Source organism: Vombatus ursinus, unplaced genomic scaffold, assembly GCF_900497805.2.
Source record: "Vombatus ursinus unplaced genomic scaffold, bare-nosed wombat genome assembly UNPS02011591.1, whole genome shotgun sequence".
In the NCBI taxonomy this organism is placed as follows: Eukaryota; Metazoa; Chordata; class Mammalia; order Diprotodontia; family Vombatidae; genus Vombatus; species Vombatus ursinus.
Genome location: NW_020951369.1, coordinates 3,618,821 through 3,640,416, shown reverse-complemented (window position 1 = coordinate 3,640,416; position 21,596 = coordinate 3,618,821). Strand labels below are relative to the sequence as shown.

General features: G+C 39.5%; 1 protein-coding gene across 2 annotated transcripts in view; it reads right to left on the bottom strand.

Moving 5' to 3' along the window:
* ATP10A (ATPase phospholipid transporting 10A (putative)) overlaps positions 1–21,596 on the bottom strand; it is a 271,184-nt gene that overhangs the window by 9,804 nt on the left and 239,784 nt on the right. For both annotated transcript variants that reach the window (XM_027856633.1, XM_027856634.1), the window contains 4 exons: positions 20,053–20,380; positions 14,773–14,849; positions 9,803–9,928; positions 4,633–4,833 (listed from right to left, as the gene is read on the bottom strand). In XM_027856633.1, coding sequence (XP_027712434.1) covers positions 4,633–4,833; positions 9,803–9,928; positions 14,773–14,849; positions 20,053–20,380 — 732 coding nt within the window. The remainder of the gene's footprint in view (positions 1–4,632; positions 4,834–9,802; positions 9,929–14,772; positions 14,850–20,052; positions 20,381–21,596) is intronic.

Below are 21,596 nucleotides of genomic sequence, written 5' to 3'. Positions count from 1 at the left end.
GAAGTGTTTGTAATTTCTAGTTCAGCCCACTTCTTTACAGCAGCTCAGCAGTTCTTAGGTGTATTTGTAAGGCTGTAGGTACTTATCCTGTATTAATCCCTAGTGTTAATTTCTAGTGGGAAGTGAGTTTTCTAACCAAACTTTTCCTAGCTATAAGTCAATGGTTTTTCTTGGCATCCATTCAAATTCAACAAAAGAAGAATCAGCTATTCTATTGGCAAGGCCACAGTATTTGAGATTCAGTGCAGCCTTCAATCTATTCACAGCCTCTCGTCCAAGATGGAGATACACTTTCTGAAGTTGGTTATTCTCAAATGTGAATTAGAGAACCTATCTGTAAGTACAATGATGTTGCCTTGTATCTCTTAGGGTCATGAATCTTGTGAGTACTCAATCAGTATCCATTGATGATGTCTGACCAGAGTGTTTGAGTCCTCAGCGTGGGATGATGAACTGAAGGGTGCTGCTGCTTATTCTCATTATAATCAATTATGTGTATGTATATGTATATATGTATGTATATATATATATACATATGTATAGGTTTATACACATATGTACATACACACAATAGACAGCATTTATTAATTTTAAAACAGATGGTTTTATAAGCAAAACTATTTTCCCTCTGTGCATGTGCACACCAGGATATATTAGCATTGGGAAGATAAAACCTGCAAAAGAAATAATGTCTTTCACTAAATCAATATGCATGCTCTTTGCGCCATTATTGTTTGTAAAAAGCTACCGAATTCCACAGAGAAGGGTATAAAAGGCAACACACTTCCAAAACAAGAAGAATGTTTTATTCAAGTCTTCTCTCCCTCTCCTTTAGATGGGTCTATGATCACATTGGCGCAGGACTACCAGTGCAAAGCTTTCTATCTTGACATCCCATAGGTTTCTCAAGCTTACCATGTCCAAAACAGAACTTGCCTTTTTCCACAAACCCATCTTTCTTCCAAATGTTTCTATTTTCTGTCAAAGGTACTGCCATTCTTCCACTTTCCTGGACTAGTAACCTCAGCATTATCTTCACCTCCTCACTGTCCCTCACCCTACATACCCAATTTGTGAGGGATTGTCTGGTGTTGGCTACTGCCAAGTGAGAGTTGTGGCAAGATGGGGTAGGAACTGGGTATTAGGAAGTAACCGGAGCTCATGCTCCCGAGGCAGGGGCTGTGCTAGGCGGAGTTGTGGTGAACTGGGATGGGAACTGGACACGGAGAAGTAACCTGAGCTCACACTCCTGAGGCAGGGGGCTGTGCCACGTGGCAGTGGGACGGCAGAGAACGAGTTCCTTTGTCTAGTCCTCTTCCCTAGGTGCAACGTTAACCCCAGACGTCTCCTTCCTGACTTCCTGGGTCATGTACTTTCCCTTTGTGTAGCACTGACCCCAGACACCTCCTCCCGGTATCTGGGCCTGACTTCCTGGGTCACGTCCTCTCCCTAGGTACAGACCCCTCCTTCCTGTATCCAGTCCTAGCCTCCTGCGTCACTTCCTTTCCCTTGGTGTGCTAAACCCAGACATCCCCTTCCGGTATCTGATCCTACAATCAATGAGTAGTAGGTGGGCTGGGGAGGAGGGGCTAGGTAGGTACTCAAGGAACAGTAGGGATCGGAGCTCGCTCTCTCTTTTGCTCCTGCTCTCTTGCTATGGCCTTCCTGCTTGGCCTTGCTGTGATGGCCTCTGAATAAAGCTCCAGCGTTGGCACCTCCTGATCGGCTCGTCTCTGTGTGTTTATCCGGGTGGGCACCGAAGACTGGTAAGTAGTATGACTCTGGTAGCCTGCTCCTTATAGGAGGAGAGTGCACGGCGCGGCTGGCACACCAATTAGTTGATGAATCTTGCTATTTCTACCCCTACAACATCACTCACATAGGTACTGCCTTACTTTCAGCCCTGTCACCTAGATTATTTTAATGGTCTCTTAATTGCTTCACTCCAGCCCATCCTCCACACTTGTGCCAAAGTGTTTTTTCTTAAATGCAGGTCTGACATAACTTCCCCACTCAGTAAAGGCCAATGGCTTCCCATTGCCTTTAGGATGAAATATAAACTGATTGGTAAGTTTTAAAAGATCCTTAAAACCTGGTCCTAACCTATCTTTTCAGCCACATTGAGCAGGCCACCATTAGATGACTATCATTTGATAGTCCTGTCCACTGTCCTTTTATCTATACTTTTGGTCTGAACCTAATTGTTTATTAATTTAACTGATAGCTACTGTAATAATTCAACAAGGATTGCCCTCTCTAGTCTTCAGATACAGCATACCACCTCCTGCTTCCATCTTTGTACTAGCCACCCTTCTCACCTGGCATGCATTTCCTATTCATCTCTGCTTTAGAATCCTCCTTCAACAACACACAGCTCAAACACTACTTTCTACCACAAAGCCCTTCCAGATCTCCCAACTGTTATTCCCCTTCTCCCCAACTAACTTATTTGAACTACTTTATATTTATTTATATTTATTCTCTATGTGCTTTTATGTGTCCTTGTCTCCCTTGTTAGAATGGAAGCTACCTGGGGGAGTAGAGATTGTTTCTTTGTGTGTCTGGCACAGTTCCTGGCATACAGGAGGTGCTTACTAAATCCTTGTTGACTGATTGGTGGTTCTTATCCCTGTCTTTCCATAAATACTCTAAAGAGGACCCACTGAATATAGTAAAGGCTTTCCATTCATTAATTAATACAGCAAGGGTACCAAAGGTAGGACAGAGCCTGCCATTTCTCATTGTTGCTACATGATTGAGTTGCCTCATTTTCTGGTTATATGCTTATAATATCTTTTATGCCACTTTGCATGTGTCTTATGGCTTATAACCTTCGGCAGCCTACTTACACCCACCCAGCATTTTCTGGGTGGCCCTTTGGATCACTAGCAAATCTGAATCTGAGATCATGCCATTTCATAATTCAAAGCTGCATACAGAAGAGCAGTAGGGAAATATTGCTATTAACACATAGGGTGTTTGTGGTACCACTTCTGTCAGCCCTGAAAAAGGTTTATCACCTTTCTTTGCATAATGCGTGATTCTAAAAGTATTACTTAGAGAAGAAACTTGTCAGACTGCCAGACAATCAACAAATATTTATGGGAACACAAAGGAAAATGAGCTTCACAAATCCAGAACCAATTCCACTCTGAATGTTCTAATAGACAGATCTGTGGTCATGCCTTCTGCCACAGCCCAACACCATACCCTGACTCCAACACTGCAATGGCACTGGTTGTCTTCTTCGAAAACAAAAGACAAACAACAAAACATGGGAGTGTACAAAGTAGGGAAGTGGGTGTTTGAGTTTTGGCTAACTCTTAGCAATTACTAAGCATTCTCTAAAGCTCATTCAATTTGTTTGTGGATATAGGCATTCAAAAGTCCAAGTAACTTTGAAAAGTTCACGATCTGGTAAAGCCTGGAAGTCTGTTCCCAGTGAGAAAAGGAAAATGTCAAAAGAGAAGTACACTATTAGTTCAAGGGTAAAGAGACACTGAGACAGACAGATACATACATGCACACAGGTGTGCATACACAGAAGTTAATCAATGGTTTTGGAAGAGAAAAGAGAACTTTGGATGGTTCATAGGAAAAATAAGATGAAAGCATTAACAATGATTCTCTGACTTTCAAAAGGAGTTGGGAATGTGTCCCAAAGATAAAATATAACATAGCCACTTCTCCAGAGAATGAAATGAAATCAATGTCCAGCTTCTTAAAGAAAGTCTGCATCTGGATACAGACTTGCAGATGGTTTTAAAAAAAAATCTGTTAAGTCCTCAAAGTCATTCTTTGGTCTGCCAAGTCTATATTGGCCACATTTATATTCACCAGATCCATGCTCCTCTTCTTACAGCTACTCCTACATCCTCTTCCAGGCTCCATATTATTAGGTACAAGCATCTGTCTGTCTACAGTAAATACACTCAGAGACACTCCGTTAGACACAGCTTCCCATGAAAATCATATAAAATGGGACTATAAAGAGAGAAGTGTGGTCAGGTCTACTGGAAAAACGACTCTTCATTAATGAAATGTCTGAATTATAGAACTCAAACCAAGCCAATGAGGTGTGCTCCCCAGGAGAAACCCTTAAGACATATGCTTGAGTGACTAGGTGAGATTGATTTGTTAAGAATAACTGGATTTGAAGTTTGTGATGGTATCTGAATTAATGAAGTGTGACTGTATATTGAATTTCTTTTAGGCTCACTGTCTAGTTATCACAGGACTTTCAATTCTGGTTTCTATTATATTTTGGGCACAAGGCCCAGTACAAACTTCCATGACTATGTTAATATACCACAAGATTAAACAAACAATCCCTTTCCCCTTTGCTCCCTCCAGTCAGATGCCTTTTATACGCAGTCATTGTCATGTTGTGTCCGCCATTAGAATGTGAGCTCCTGGAGGGAAGAAACTATGTTTGTCTATCTTTGTCTCCCCAGTGCATTTACTATAGTAAGTGCTTAATAATTGCTTGTTGACTGATTGATTTAATGTATGGTACAATGTGGCCATTTCTAGGGAAGAGAGTATTTCTACAGGCAGCAGCCCTTTCTCAAATCAAGGGTCAAAGAGGACAATGGGGGCAGATGGTAAAGATACAGAAGAAGCCAGGTTTACCTCCATGTTCTGTCCACTTTTGTAGAGTTGAGGTACAGTAACCAGTATTTCAGCTGGAACATCTTTATCAAGCACTCCAGTAATTAATTGAGGAAGTGATGAGAACAATAAATTAAAGAAGATCAAAAACCATTGATCAATCATGGAAGACGCGGAGAATCCACAGTAAAACTGGTACCAAAATAGAAGGGCCACAAACATCTGCACGTAAAAGAGATGGATATGCTTTTGGTTAATAAGAAGGCCAACTTTTCTTTCAGTTATTTAACAATACTTTTCATTAAGCATCTTCAAAGTCATTCTAGGAATAAAAAACCTCACAGACAAGTAAAAGAATCACTCACCATCCACAGGCAAATGAGAGAGCATAACATTCTAAAATTAGTAGCAATGAGAAAATATTGGCAATTAGGAGAGGTAGAGGCCTTTGGGGCTAAATAATAACCAATTATTTCAGCAAGAATAAAAGACACTGACACTAACGGTATTCCATTAGATAAGAAGGACATTGGAAGAAAGGTATTCCATATGTTTATAACAATCTAATAATTTTTATGAATACTTCAATATTTCAAGGATATGTAGTTTCACTGGCTACTCTTTCTATTGACCTAGATTCCTACTCCATTACAACTTTATAGACTGTCTTCAGGAATTTCCTAAGGGGGAAAAAAAAATTGTACCCTGAAGCCAACATGGTGGTGAATCTCTCTGAACTAAGCAAGGTGATCCTTAGACAAGAAACATAAATGTCTCTTCTCTGGTTGGAATTTGAAGCCTTTTGAGCTTGGCTGTCCTTCCTAGAACTTGTCCTTAACTGGTCTAACCTTCTAGAACTCGAGTTCACCTCCATGCCAGGAAGAGACATCAAGGAGAACTTGAGTGCAGGGATTATGAATAGCGAAAACACATACAAACCTTATAGTTACAAAGTGCTTTTATATAACTTCATTACAGCCTGTAAGACAGGAAGTGAAAAGTATTATTATTCCCATTTTACAGGTAATGAAATAGCTTATTCTAATCAATGGACAAAGCCATTTATTTCATCTTTAAGTTGACTATATTCTTGATCCTTTATCTTCCTTCTTAATTTATATTTTTCCTTTGACTCAACCTCTTTAAGCAAAGGCATTACTTTTTTCATAATTGTAATGAAAAGAGTCTTAGAGTCAAGACAGCTGACCCTAGCTCTGACACTCACTCGCTCACTTGTGTGAGCCTTGATGAGTGACCATGTCTTTAAACCTCAGTTTGATCATTTGTAAAATAAATCCTTGCAGTGCCTGTCTTACGGGACCATGAGGAAAACATTCTGTAAAATTCTTAAAGCACTATAGAAATACTGACCTACTGAGACAACAGCCCTCATGGGATATATCGTTGCTAAGACTCTTATCTTTCGTCATATTGATTTAAATTTTTTTTTAAGTGATGGGGGGAGGCATAAATGGAGTAAATAGGAGGGGAAAAGAACATATCATTTTGCTAAAAACAAATACATACACATTGGATTTCAGGAATTATTAAAAGGAATACTGGTAAATTTATGTTGTAAATATAACTTAGAGAGGGACATTCAAGGAAATCTAGTGATGAGATTACATATCACTGACTTAATCGGTACCCGGGGGGCAGTGTTGAGAATGAGTAACTTTAGGAAGGGAAACCTGATTAGAGAGGCAGCAATGTGTACTAGAAACACATACAGACCAGAAGTCAGAAGACTTAAGGCTTTCTCCTTCTTGTTTCTCTACTCACTGGCCATATAATCTTGGACAAATCACTTAACTTATGGATCACAATTTCCTCATCTCCAAAATGACGATAAAAAGACCTGCTTTGTCTCCCTCACCAAAGTGGCACTAAGTATCAAATCAGAGAAGGTTCATGAATGCTTTAAAAAACTGTATGTTGCTATATAAATGTAAGTTATTATAATCAAGAATATATGCAATGACTTCTAGGGCTGTATCCCAAAAAGATCACACAAATGGGAAAAGGACCCACATACACAAAAATATTTATAGCATCTCTTTTTGTGGTGGCAAAGGATTGGAAATTGAGGGAATGCCCATCAATTGGGGAATGACTGAACAAGATGTGGTATATGAATGTAATGGAATACTATTGTGCTATAAGAAATGATGAGCAGGCAGACTTCAGAAAAACCTGGAAAGACTTGTAAGGACTGATGCTGAGTGAAGTGAGCAGAACCAGGAGAACATTGTATGCAGCAACAGCCACGTTGTGCGATGACTAACGTTGACAGACTTAGCCCTTCTCAGCAATGCAAGGATCTAAGACATCTCCAAAAGTCTCATGATGGAAAATGCCATCCACATCCAAAGAAAGAACTATGTAGTTTGAATGCAGATTAAAGCATACTATTTGCTATTTTTTTCTTCTGTTTTGTTTTGTTTTCTCTTTCTTGCGGTTCCTTCTATTGGTTCTAATTCTCCCTTACAATATCACTAATGTGAAAATATGTATAATAGGAATATATATGTATAGCCTACATCAGATTGCATGCCATCTTGGGGAGGAAGGCAGGGGGAGAAAAATTTAAAACTCAAATGCTTATGGAAGTGATTGTTAATAAATTAAAATAAATTAATAAAAAAATAAAAGTGAAAAAAAAAGAAAATAAGGAATATATACAATGAGATGCCATTCAAAGAATAATGCTGAACAAAAGGATGTATGGTGAGACTAAGGGCTGATAATATAATAATAATAATGATAACAATAATTGGTAGTATTTATACAGCACTTTAAGGTTTGCAAAAACTCTTTTTGTATCTTCCCAACAATCTTGTGAGATGTGTGCTATTATTATCATCCCTATTCTACAAATGAGGAAATTGAGGTAGATAGAAATTAAGTGACTTGCCCAGGGCCACACAGCTAATAAGTGTCTGAGGCAGGAATTCAGATCTTTTAGACTCTAAGTCCAACACTCTATCTATTGTGTCACCAAGCTGCCTGGATGTGACAGAGGCATAGCCTAATGACACCCACAAAATGCTTAAAAACAAATAAAGAAAAAATCCCAGCAGATGGGCTCCAGTGCTATAGGTACATCTTCCATGGAGGATTTATGGGAGCATATAGACAAAAATTTCACAGGATGAAAAACTGTGTATGAGTTTCCATCTGTACAACTAGAGGCTACTGACATTGTTGAGATGACTAGTCTAGTGAAGTATTACAGTAAAATATCCATTCATCTTCAAAACTCATTTTAACCAATAGCTTAAATTTCCTAGTCCCGGAACATTGCCCTAGCCCACACTGCTAAGTGGTTGCAAAATGGATGGATTTTGATTTCATCTATTTTTTCCTTCTCCTTCTTGTCCCTTCCTTTAAAGATATTAATGAACCATTTATTGAGGAGAGAAAGAGGTAAAGCAGGAACCTGGATAATTGAGAATTTTCTCTAGTACCAAAAAGCCTCCTTCTCATACTTTTGTTGCTATGGAAACTTTTCTCTTCTGCTACTTTCTGGAAAGGGAAGCAAGCCTATTTCTGAAACTAATGAATTCCTCATTCTAGGAGGCAAAGCAGTTACCCTTGAACTCCTCAAGTCAATTAAGCACTTGTTAACAAAAGCCACTAAAACATATAAAAAAAAACATACAGCCAGTTCTTTCCCCCTTCCTGTCATCCCCACTGAATAGAGCATTTGTCTTAGGTGGGAGGAGGTTGACTCCTTTCCTAGTGGTACATTTAAGCCTTTATTTGTAAGTTAAATGTTCTAGGCTTTATCCTACATTAAGTCAGTGGAATTTTAATTGAGCATTCTAGAATGTAAGATCTGTTTTTTTTTGTTTTTTTTTTAAAGGCAATTGGGGTTAAGTGATTTGCCCAGGGTCACACAGCTAGTAAGGGTCAAGTGTTTGGTCTGAAGCCAGATTTGAACTCAGGTCCTCCTCACTTCAGGGCTGGTGCTCCATCCACTGCGCCACCTAGCTGCCCCCCTAGAATGTTAGATCCGGAAGGGACCTTAGAGATCATCTCCAGGGCTGGGGAACCTGTGGCCTTGCCGCAGGTTCCCCACCCCTGACAAACTTTGGCATGATACAGATGAGGAAACTGAGGCCAGAGAGCAAGGTGTCACATAGATCAGGAGTAAAAAACCTGGTTTTCAGAATCCTCGTCAAGTGCTGCAATATCATCTAATTTTTCTCATTCTGAGAGGTTTCAAGATAAGTTTACATTTAAGTAGCACATAGTAAGTATGCAATAAGAATTTGCTGAATTACTGAATAAATGAATGAATGAGCAGCCACTGCTAAGTGACACAAGGAGAGAACACCAAGGGATGTAATGGCCCAGACTGAGAATGTGCTCTAAGGAACAGAAAACTCATCTGAATTAATTTTTAGGACCAAACATTTCAAATTAGACATGTGCTGTTTGGTTCTGAATAGCTGTTATACTCATCTGCTTGAAGAAATGTGGAAAAATGTAGAGGAAAGAAAGTTTATTCCCAACCACCCAATGTGAAAAAATTAAGACCCTAAATAACATGGTGTACTGAAAAGAGGGCTGGCTTTGGAGATTGAGGGACCTGACCTTGACTCCCAGCTCAAGCTACTTCCTCGCTGCATAACTTTGGTGTGGTCACATCACCTCTTTCTGAAGTGGACGGGGGGGAGGACGGGACGGATTGGAAGTGGGTGGTAGTGGTCAGTTTCCTTATTTGTAAAAATGAGGGGGTCAGAGAAAAAGACTTCTGAGGTCCCATTGACCTCCAAATCACTGATCCTCTTTACTGATAGCACTTTTGAGTAAGTATAAGATTGTAAAATGAAATTAGGTAAAGAGAAAAGCATCCATTTGCCTTCCTCCCAACAATACAGAAAAATCTTGGCATTTCTACTTCGTGTATCTAGTCAGCTAGATTTATATGAAAGGTATTGAATGCCCTGGGAAGAAACCTTTGTGAAGACAATATTTTTTTTCCCATCACTTAATTTTCACATTCAACAACAAGCTACCTAACTTTGTACTAGGTCCTCTCAGCCTGTGGGTGACAGAAAGCTTTCTCTCAGCTGTTGCTTCCTTGCTTATAAACAAGTTTTCAGGTTGTGACCTAATCTATATTTCCTATGAAATAAACCCAGGAGGCATTTGGAGTCCTTTGAGAGCCAAGGCAAACTCCTACCGCATTTTTGTAGAAGAAATAAAGCACCATATTAGCAAGTCGGGAGTAGCACCAATGTCCGTGAACAAGCAGAAGTTTCTCCAATTGTCGGAACCTTGGGACTGCAAAGTCGCTTGCCATCACCGCCTTGAAAGAGAAAGAGTCAAAATCAATACCGGATTATATAACTGAAAATCATGTTGGCTACATGCCTCCAACAAGGAAACTTCACAGGACAAGCAGTAAAAAGTTTACATTTATTTACCTTTTTTCTGGACTTGTGGTTTCATCCGTGAAGGGATGCCCCTACAGAGAACACAGGCAACTTCTCTGAAACTAAGTTGTCTGGGACATTGACTGATTAATTGGGTGACTTGAGCAGGGTTACCCAGTCCATATTTGTCACACTCGGAATCCAAGGCAGCTGTCTGGCCTCTGCTGAACACTGCCTCTACCCAGCAGAAGCCCTCTTTTTTTTTTTACATGAATGCAAATCTAATTACGAAAAGTTTATTTTTCTACTATCCTGCTAACGTCCTTATTAGTGAATTACTTTAGAACAAGGATGCATAGAAAGTGAATTCTAATCACTGTACTGTCTAAAATTATGTATGACAAATGAAAAACAGATTCCTGCAATAGCCAAATAAAACGATACAAATATTAAGAAAAATTAAGAAGTACACAATAAATACTTTTTAAAGAACTGCTTTGTTCATACATGAAAATGCTGGCTATAGTATACAGAAGAATAACATTATTTTTAGGGTCTTAGTTCCTCTAAGGTACCAAATATATCTAAAAGAGGCAAATTTGGGGTTCAGGATATTCTATTACTTTGATATATCTAGTTATTCTCTTGAAATAAGAAGTAAAACATTATCTTTTCTATATGAAGATGACTCCTTTCTCATGGGTAAAATGTGTCCTTCAAGTTGATTTTTTAAAATTTTTTTTTTATTTTTAGGCAATTGGGGTTAAGTGACTTGCCCAGGGTCACACAGCGAGTATGTGCCAAGTGTTTGGTCTGAGGCCTAATTTGAACTCAGGTCCTCCTGACCTCAGGGCCAGAGTTCTATCCATTGTGCCCCCTAACTGCCCGAAGTTGATTTTTTTTTTTTTTTGGTGAGGCAATTGGGGTTAAGTGACTTGTCCAGGGTCACACAGCTAGTGAGTGTTATGTATCTGAGGTCAGATTTGAACTCAGCTCCTCCTGACTCCAGGGCCGGTACTCTGTCCACTGTGCCACCTAGCTGCCCCTCCCAAATTGATTTTTTAATAGTGGTGATGGATTCACATAGTTTACAAAATCTCAGCAACGGAAGGGAACTTTGAGATCATTTAATAACCAAGAGTTTTCAACCTGAAGTCTGTCAATTTCTTTTTCAAAAAAAAAAAAAAAGTAACTTTCAGTATGATTGATTTCCTTTGTAATCATGTGTATGTTGTTTTATGTTTTTAAAAACATTCTGACAAGGGACCCATGATAAAAAATTAAAAAAAAAAAGGTTAATTAACTCATTAGTCCAATTCCCTCCTTTAAACATGAGGAAATCATGTGCCCAAGGTCACAAAGCCAACTGGAGGCCAAGGTGGGAATAGAGCACAGGCCTCAGGATTACCAGTCAACTGCTGTCTCTTGTGACTGAATGTCATGCACTATTCAGGCAGTCATTTGGATGCAGGCTTGCATTCCAGCAGGGCGACACTGACTTCTGTTTGAAGCTAAAATTTTAATCAGTAATAAAACACTTCACATTAGTGTCATATCCTAAACAACCAAGCTGACAAAACAGGGTGCTGTATTTCCTTATTCTGAAACCAATAAAAGGAATCCTCTATTGTCCAAATTTCTTCAATACGCCCAATATGATGAATTTCTTTGCTTGAATAACAAACAAAATGGGGGGGAAAAAGGTAGGAAAAACTTTCTAGTAATCCTTATAGGGCCACAGCACCATAGAAAGTCAATTTAAATTTTTATATTTTAACTGATTCTATTGTCTCCAACTAGTGCCTAAGGGGTGAAAATAAGTGTGCGCCTTTATAAAAGAGAATAAAAAAATTGTTGTCTGATCCATCCCACAAGGTCTGTTTTCATTCCAGTCTTGCCTATACTCTCTTGACAGCTGTAGGTACCATAGAAAAGCTTGGTTATACAGTTCTCAAGGCAGGGATTGTACATACTTTTCCAAAGTAAGGTTACATTGATATTTTCAAACTCAGTCAAAAGTGAAAAAGTTCAAAAATAACCTGAAAGTCTAAACGTTGAATATTGGAGAATCTTATCACGATGGTGCTGTTGTGAGTGGTGGGAAATACTACTGACCTATCCTATCCAGAGCAACAACCAATGGAAAGGTTAATCTCTGGTTCCTGTACACTATAGTCAATTCTCTCTGACAGTAAATAGTTCAAAATCTGCGAGAGCACACAAAGTTATAATACCTCCTTCTCTTTTAGGATTTACTGTAGTATGTTTGCTTTCCTGCCCATGGCTTTTTTTTTCCCTGTGTCCATTAAATGTAATCAGACTTCCCTGAGGACAAATCAACAGATAACAAAAGGTCAGGCTGTGGCCTGGCTTTTGGCAGGAGGAAGCTGTCCTAGGACGGAGAATTTCCTAGATAATAATCCCACACGTGGAGTTAGTGTAATGTGTGAACTCTCAGGAGATTGGATTCAGGCTCTGCTACTAACTGCCTGATAATCTCAGGTAAATTATTTGAGCTCTAAGTGCGCTGGTTTCTTTGTCAGTCAGCCAGTCAGCATTTATTAAGCACCTACTATGTGCTAGGCATTGCTAAACATGGAATACAAAGAAAGGCAAAACAATCCCCTCCATAAACAAAAATTAGGAGTCCTTGAACTCTAGAAGCTCACATTCTAATGGGGAGACAACATGCTAACAATTATGTCCACACACACACTCACATATATTACATGCATACATATACAAACACACCATAAACTGGGGATAGTCTCAGAGGGAAGACACTAAGACTAAGAAGGAAAGACTTCTCGGAAAATATGGGACTTTAGCTGAGACTTGAAGGAAGCTGGAAGGTGGAGACGACGAGGAAAAGGACACGTGTTCTTGGCACGGCAGACAAAAAAGATCAGAGTCAGGAAATGTACCATCTTGTTCAATGAACAGCAAGAAAGCCAGTGTCGCTGGATGACAGTATGGGGAGGGAAGTAAGGCGTAAGATGACTCAAAAGGTAGGAAAGGCCCAGGTTATGAAGAACTTTGAAAGTCAAACCGGGGGTTTTATATTTGATCCTGAAGGTAATGGTCAGAGCTATACTTTATGAAGGCAGCTAGGTGGCTCAGGGGATACAGCACTGGGCCTAGAGTCAGAAAGACCTGAGTATAAATCCAGCCTCAGACATTTACTAGCTATGTGACCCTGGACAAGTCACTTAACCCTGTTCACCTCGTTTCTCATCTGTAAAATGGGCTGGAGAAGAAAACGGCAAGCCATTCTAGTATCTTTGCCAAGAAAATCCCAAATAGGAGTCATCTGACATAACTGAAACAACTGAACAACAACAAAGATACTTTAGGAAGATCAGTCTGACAGATGACTGGAGCGTGGATTGGCAGGAGGAGAGACTTCTGGCTGGGAGACCCCAATCAACAGCCTACTATACTAGGTGTGAGGTTATGAGGGCCTACACCAGAGTGGTGGCAGTGTCAGAGAAGAGAAATGAGATGTTCCTAAGGTAGAAAGGACAGGAGTTGACCAATGATAGACCAGATGGAGGTGGGGGTAAGAAACAGAGTGTAGCACGGAGGATGATACATAGATGGCAAGGATGACTAGGAAGATGGTGGTACCCTAAGTGGTGCAGTAATAGGGAAGTTAAGAAGAGGGGACTAGGGGCAGCTAGGTGGCGCAGTGGATAGAGAACCGGCCCTGAAGTCAGGAGGACCTGAGTTCAAATCCGGCCTCAGATCAAACACTTGATACTTACTAGCTGTGTGACCCTGGGCAAGTCACTTAATCCCATTGCCTAGACCCACCCCCAAAAAGGATTTGGCCTGGATGACCTCAATGGTACCCTCCAGCTTTATCATATTATAATTCTATGAGCCCACTATAATTGAGGATAATGAAATTAGGCAATCTTTTAGGTCAAACAAATCCTTACATAAGTCAAAGTGGCCAGTAGCTCTCTGTGTGTCATATTCAATCATGGAAGAGATCATTTTTTTCAAATCTCTACTCTGATCCCAGGAATGCTAAATACGCTTTCAAAGGAAGAGCCATAATTCAGAGAGAAAGCCTTCCTTTAGAATAGCCCACTGTACAATAACACACATAGATATAGGTAGCTTTACTTTTTTATATGATAGGGCTGGGAACTGGGCCTGTGATTTCATTGGTATGTCAAACTATCAGATGAGGAAATCCCCTCTTCCAATACAAGTTAGCACCTTTCCTGTAACTTAATAGTCTTAAGAGAGTTGCTTAGATATTAGCTGTGTGACCCTGTGCAAGTCACTTAACCCCATTGCCCAACCCAAAAAATAAAAATAAAAAATAAAAAAAGAGAGTTGCTTAGCACTGAGAAGGTAGATGACTTGTTCAGGGTCACATAGCCAGTCTGTGTCAGAGATGCGATAACCCAGGATTTTCAGACCTCAAGGGTAGTACTTTACCTAAGATACCTCCCTGCCTCTCATGTCCTTTTGTATATTTATGGAAAATATGCAAATTGGAGGATTAACTATGTCAGAACTTTATATTTCTTACCTCTCATAGCCTAAGTCAGTTTATTATATGAGGGGGCTGTAAACTTGTTTATTTGAGAAGAAATGCAAATTGTCATTTCATCTCATCTGCACAAAGTCCAATGGAGAAGCCTATAGGATTCTTTCAATGGTTTCTTCAATTGCTCACTGTTAAGAAGCAGCCCTTTCAGAACAAAAGCCCCACAGACAATCCCTTGATTGTTTCCCTAGAAATACTGGTCAAAGATATTACCTGCATGCCTTCCTGACCAGAGATGCCCACACCAACATCAGCTACTTGGATCATGCTGACATCATTGGCTCCATCACCTGGAAATAAACAAAGGGCAGAACTGTTTGAATCTAGATCTGGTTGTGAAAGTAAATACACAAAAAGGTTCTGTACTTCAGAGCATTTCTCTTCCTGGATGATATAAAGGCTTCTTTCCAAGGTTAATGCTACATGGATGGGAGAAGCAGGGTTTCCTCGCAGATGATAAATGCTTTAGAATTCAGTTTCTGGTTCTGGTGATGGCACGAAGACGGTATTATACCATGGCTTTGTCTTAAGTATTATTAGATCTAAGCAGCCTTAAGAATATTAAAGAACATGCCTTGGGTTGTTCCTGGTAACAACTTGCTAGAAAATTGTTTAATCCCTTAGAAATAAAGGTAAAACTTAAAATTTAAGTTGTTTATAGACTGTTGGAACTGGGAGAGATCTTAAGAGTTCAACCTCCTCATTCTAGACAGGCAAACCATGGTTCAGAGATTTAAACTGCTTAACTTAGGGGCACACAGCTAGTTGAACAGCAAAGGCAAGTCTTGAATCATAGACTCTTAGAGAAAGAAGGGACCTTAGAGGTCATCTATTCTAACTCAACCTTTGTTGCTGATAAGTCGTTTTTCAGTTGTGTCCAACTCTTTGTGACCCCACTTGGGGTTTTCTTGGCCAAGATACTGGAGTGGTTTGCCATTTCCTTCTCCAGCTCATTTTACAGATGAGGAAACTGAGGCAAAGAGGGTTAAGTGACTTGCCCAGGTCACACAGCTAGTACATGTCTGAGGCCAGATTTGAATTTAGCAAGATGAGTTTTCCTGACTTCATTGTGCCATACAGCTGCCCATCTAACTAAACCTATCATTCAAGAATCCCTTTTGTATTCTCTCTAAGGAGCTGATCATCCAGCCTGCTGGAAGACATCCAAAAATGGATACCCAGGGGCAGCTAGGTGACCCAATGGCTAGAGCACCGGCCTTGGATTCAGGAGGACCTGAGTTCAAATCTGGCCTCAGACACATAACACTAGCTGTGTGACCCTGGACAAGTCACTTAACCCCATTGCCTAGCTCCCCCCTCCCCTAAAAAAAAGGATACCCTACTACTCTGAGATAGTACATTCTAGTTTTGGACATTTCTAGTTATCTAAATGTCTTTTTTTTTTAAACTTTGAGTGAGAATCTGTCACACTATCCCTTTCATTCACTGATCCTTGTTTTGCCATTTGCAGTAACAGAATTAAGTCTATTCTTTCTTCCATACAACGGATTTTAAGGTATCTGAAGGCATTCATCAAATCTCCTTTAAGTCTTTTCTTCACCAAATGAAACATGTCCCATTTCCTCATTATGCTTCACATGACATTATTTCTAGACTCTTTACTATCCTTGTAAGTCTCTGGACACTCTCTCGTTTATTGCAGCTCTTAAAACATTGCAGCCATGATTGAACACACAACACTACAAATGTGGTAAGACCAAGAAAGGATCCATCAGGGCTATTATGTCTACTGATCTGGACCTTATGTGTCAATGAAGACAGCATGGTATGGTAGGAAAAGTTCTAGATTTTGAACCCTCTTTAAAATGATACTTTCAAATGCATAATATAAAATACAGAGGAAAACATTATATTGAGATAGTTATCAAAATATTTCTTAAACAGTTCACAGACCCTTAAGTTATGGGTGATTTAGTTTATATTTTTGTATTTAGTTTATACCGTGATTTAATTCTCTCATTATACAGATGAGAAAACTGAGAAACAGGGTGTTTAATGGGTTATGGCTTAGTGTTAGAATTCTCAGAAAATTTACAGGTCTTTGCATTCTCTAGAAAGCACTTTAACTGGTGTGATAGGGTCAATTATCTACCAGATTTCTCTTCCTCTTTCTCTCCACCCTTTCCTATAGGTTAAGCTAGTTTTACTCCCCCCAAAATAACAAAGCTATCCCCAGGACTTAATTGGCTTAGTGGACTAAGGCTTAAGTTGTGCCATCTTTGAAATAGCTTTCTGGTGGTCTCTGGCCTTACAGGCCCACCCACATTGAGTCTGGGCTCTTCAGACTTGGCAGTTGTCTCAAAAATTGGAAAGAGTCACCATACCATACCCTGTTGACCAGATGGTTTCCATATGGAGGCAAGCTATCCAAATTAAGTACTGTAGCATTGAATAGCCTTTCTATGCTGTGGCTAAGTAAAAACCTCCTTTTCTTAACTGTTGAATGACCCACAGATGTCTCTCCTTTTGTTCGAAAATGGAACTTTAACAGGGGTTGAGCATGAGTCAGGCTCAGAGATGGCAAGTAACTCAGCCAAAGTCACACAATTACTAAGTAGCAGAACTAGGAGTGGCAGCCAAGTCTTCCAAATCCATCTGAATAGTCACAGAAGATAGGGAGGGGGAGTGGAGAACTTCCATCAGAATCTTTCTAGTTTGATAGAACCAGCCAGAGCTTGTGTTCCATGAGCATAGCTTTGAGAGCTCCATGGTCCCTCCATGGTCCCACGGTGGGTCACCTCCATGGTACCAAGAGACCCCTGGTAAAATTAGTGAAGGCTGTTGTTATCAAGAGAAGACAAAGGAACTTTTCTGAAATGTTTGCTTAGGGGTTCAAAAGACAAATTCCCTCCATTACACATGGTTATCATTGGGTTCCCATTCTGTAGTATTCCCATAGCTATTTACTATATCCACTTAAAGTTACTATCAAAGTGCTGCTTTTTCCTTTTAAAAGTCTTGTCCCTTAGTGGTCAAATCCTGCCCATATTGGGTAGGCAGGAGCAATAATATATTCTTTAACCTAAGAAATCACAGGGTCAGCACTCAAAAACAATACTCCTTTTGTAAGAACAGATTAATAGACTGAAGGGGTGATAATGCTAATTATGCAGGCATGGGTTTTTCCACTCTGATATATTTCTAATACTTGCAAAGAGTGTGATAGGTTCTGTGCTTGCAAGTGATCAGTGAAGATACTACATTTTCAACCTCAAGATTTCTTTTGAATATGACTCATATCACTATGGAGACCAGCTTGTTCGATCCCTTAGAAAGCATCTTTTACCACATGAAACTTTCTTTTGCTAAAAAAAAAAAAAAAGTATCACTAAATGTTGAGATGAAAGTTTAGAGTTGAAAGATATCTTAGTATATTTCCTTTATTTTACAGATGAAGAAACTGAGACCCAAAAAGTGAAGTGATTTGCCCAACTCCACAGAGGTAGCAGTGAATGGAGCCAGGATTGGAGTTCAGGTTCTCTGACTCCAAATACAGCCCTATATCCACTAGACGATTCTTCTTTCCTGTTGAATTTCTGAGGTTCCACCTCTGGAGACTATTCCCTATTCCCTGGCTATCTACTTGCCAGACACCTTGCCCTCAACTAGTGACCATGACCTGGAGGTTCTAAAGTCTCTGGGTGAGTTCCTTTCCTGGTCTGTGACTTCAGGCCATACTTTACTTCTCAACCCCAAGCCATCTACCCACCAATCATCTTGCTGCTGTGTCTGGCTTCCCTTTAGTTCTGGATGCATGATCAGATCACTGTTCCTTGAATGGTAGGTCAATTTACTCCCCTTTGACTCCAACTCACCATCCCAGTAATATTCTGGGTCAAAGTATCACACCCTGGCCAATACTCCCCTAAGTGTATTGTCTCCTCCTATTAGAGAGTAAGGTTCTTGAGGGCAAGGACTAGTACAGAGTAAATGCTTGGCAATTTTTTTTTGGGGGTTAATTCATTGAGATTTAGAAGTTACAAGTTATGAACAAAGACAAGATTTGGCCTCATGTAAGGCGGACTGAAATGTTTTAAAGAGTGCAACTCATCTCATCTCAAATTAATTGAGATGAAATTTCACCATTTGGATTAATAATGTATCTCCAAAAAGGCAAATTTCCTTAGGGGCAATCATATCTTGATGCTAATAAGCTCAAACAGATGCTGTCCTCCCAACAACTTTAAATTTGACTGTCTGGAGAGAATGGACCTTATAAAAGGGGAAGAAGGATGGAGGAATATTTTGAAGCATCTAAGTGAGGCAGTGGAGAAGAACCAGCAATCAGAAAGGAAAGGCTGCCAGAGAGTAATAGAGAGTCTGGATACTTAGGAGTGAGGAGGGAAACAGAGGCCCAAAAGGTTAGAGAAGGATACAAAAGTATAGCATAGCAACTTGCCCATTTCCTGATTTTGCCTAGGCTTGGTCTTATGCAAAGATAAGGAAACACTCTCTGAGAGATAAAGTGACTTGGTTGAAGTCATACAGGCAATAAATGACAATGCCACTTATAGATACCTTATTGATGGTATTGACTATCTGCCTTGACTTAGTAATGGGCAGCTACTGATGAAATGGATAGAGGTCTGGGCCTAGAATCAGAAAGACTTAAATTCAAATGTGTCTTTAGACAATTAACACTTAACTTAGCTGTGTGATGTTGGGCAAGTCACTTAGGTTCTGTCAGCCTCAGTTTATTCATATGTAAAATGGGGATAATAATTGTACCTTCCTCCCCAGGCTGGGGTAAGGATAAACTGAGATATTTGTAAAGCACTCTGAAAACTTGAAAGCATTTTTAAATGCTAATACTCTTACTACCACCCTCTAAAGTATGGGACAAGTTCTACATTCTATTTTATTAGTGACATATTAATATATGCTGATAGCTATTGCTACTATATTTTATATATTTTCTGTGTTCGAAATCCTACTTGGATCCTTTGGTCATGGAATAGAGGTTCGCTTGAATTGACGAGGGCTAAAGCCAGGGGTGCGATTAAGGTTCTGAATATGAGTGAGTGAGTGGATCCAACCATGGCCTTTGAGTCTACTGTTTGAACAACATTCTTGCTAATTTCAGAGAACTATATGACTAAAGGCTTGGCCACTTTGCAATGAACATTTTACCACAGCAACCCATAATGATTTTCTCCTAAGGTGTGGAAAGGTTGGGAGTTACCTCAATAGAAGAGTTACCTACAATACAAAATACTGGTCCACAGAGTAACTGAAGAAATCATGCATTTTCTCTTTGCTACTCATCATACCCTCTGGCAATTCTCAGCATTAGGCATAATTTTAAAATAAATTAGGAAGTTGTTGTTGTTTTTTTTAATCCAGGGAGATTTGTTTGTGGCATGGTATAAAGAACAAAAATGTTACTTTGTAATAAGACTTTGAAAAAGGGCTATTTAAGTCTACACCAGGTGGACCCATCCATTATTCATTCAGCCTACTGTTCATACTTGCCTATTGCCAAGGTCATGGCTTTCAGTTTGTTTCTGACCAGCTTTACCACCATGCTCTTTTGTAATGGAGTAGATCGACAGCAGAGGACTGAACGGCATCTCCTAGCTAGAGAAAGGAATTTGTCTTCCAAGGTTCTGTCCAGTGCATATGCCAGAGTTTTCCCATCGATCACGAGGCCTAAGTTGGGGCATGCGGCAGCAGATGGGGAAGGCGGGTGGAGAGAAGTGACCCCAACGTTCACCTTTCCAAGAGATTTCTTCACTCCACTGTCTGAAAATTTTGACTCCACATAGTATAAACACTGTTCCAATAAAGCAGCACATGTTTCCTGAAACAAAATACACAAAAACCAAAACAAAACTGAACACCAAAAACAAAACAGCAACAGGACCTAAAGAAAAACTTATCCATTATGAGTTTACCCACTAGATATATTAAATTTCTTAGAACAAATTTTGATTTGGAATAAAACTTGAGGTACTGATTTAAGAAGTTTCAGAAAATAAGATAAAACTTTCCCTTTATCATATAAGAATCTAAACCAATTATTTATATTATAGTGACAGATACCTCAATTTTTCACTGTGGGAAACCTCATAATTCAGTTCAGTCAACATTAGTAAATCCCTAGTCTATCTAGAGGTGGGTGGGATACAAAAATTAAATAGGATATGGGCCATTTTATGATAGAGCTTTGGTTTGGTTTGGAGGGAAGGGGAAAAGTTAAATATATGAATATATATGAATAAATATTATATATAATGAAAAATCTAAGTGAATGAGAAGTTCAAGTGTTCTATGCTGACTGAAGGAGGAAAGAGAACTATTGGTGGGAGGTACATCAGGGAAGGTTTCATGATGGAGGAACCATTTTAACTAAATCTCAAAGGATAAGGGTGAATTCAACAGGTGAAATTTAGAGGGAGGGGAATTTCCTAGACTTTGGGATCATATGAGCAAAGGGAAGAAGGCAAGGAAGCACAGGAAGTAATTTGGTTTGACTGCATTTATGAGATGGGGCTGGAGAGGTAAAAGGTGGTACCATTTTGGAGAGCGATCTGAATGGGAAGCTAAGGATCTTAGTTGTTATTTAGTCAGTAATGGGGAGCCATTAAAGGGTCTAGAGCACAAGGGTGATATAACTAGATCTGTACATAAGAAGATTAATCTGGCAATGATACCAGTAATTCATTTTTGTAACATGTTACAGAAGCCCAGGAAATAATTCTTTGTATTTCTTTGGTGCCTTCCTCTTGATTTCTTTGGAAAACTAGAAGTATCTCAGACTTAGTGCAAAGCACTTGAAAAAGTCACTATATACAGCTTCTAAAAAAGGGCTATTTTAAGAATTCCTTCTAAACCGATGCCTCTATGAAAAAGGACTCAGTGATACATACTTATTGAGGCCTTTTAAAGCTTTTTAATTGGCCTCATCCTTCCTAAACTGTTATATCTGCTTTCAGTCAACTGCCTGTTGGGAAATGTACCTAGTCATATCCAATGCATTGAAGTACTGGAAAGAAGGAAGGAAATAAGCATTTATT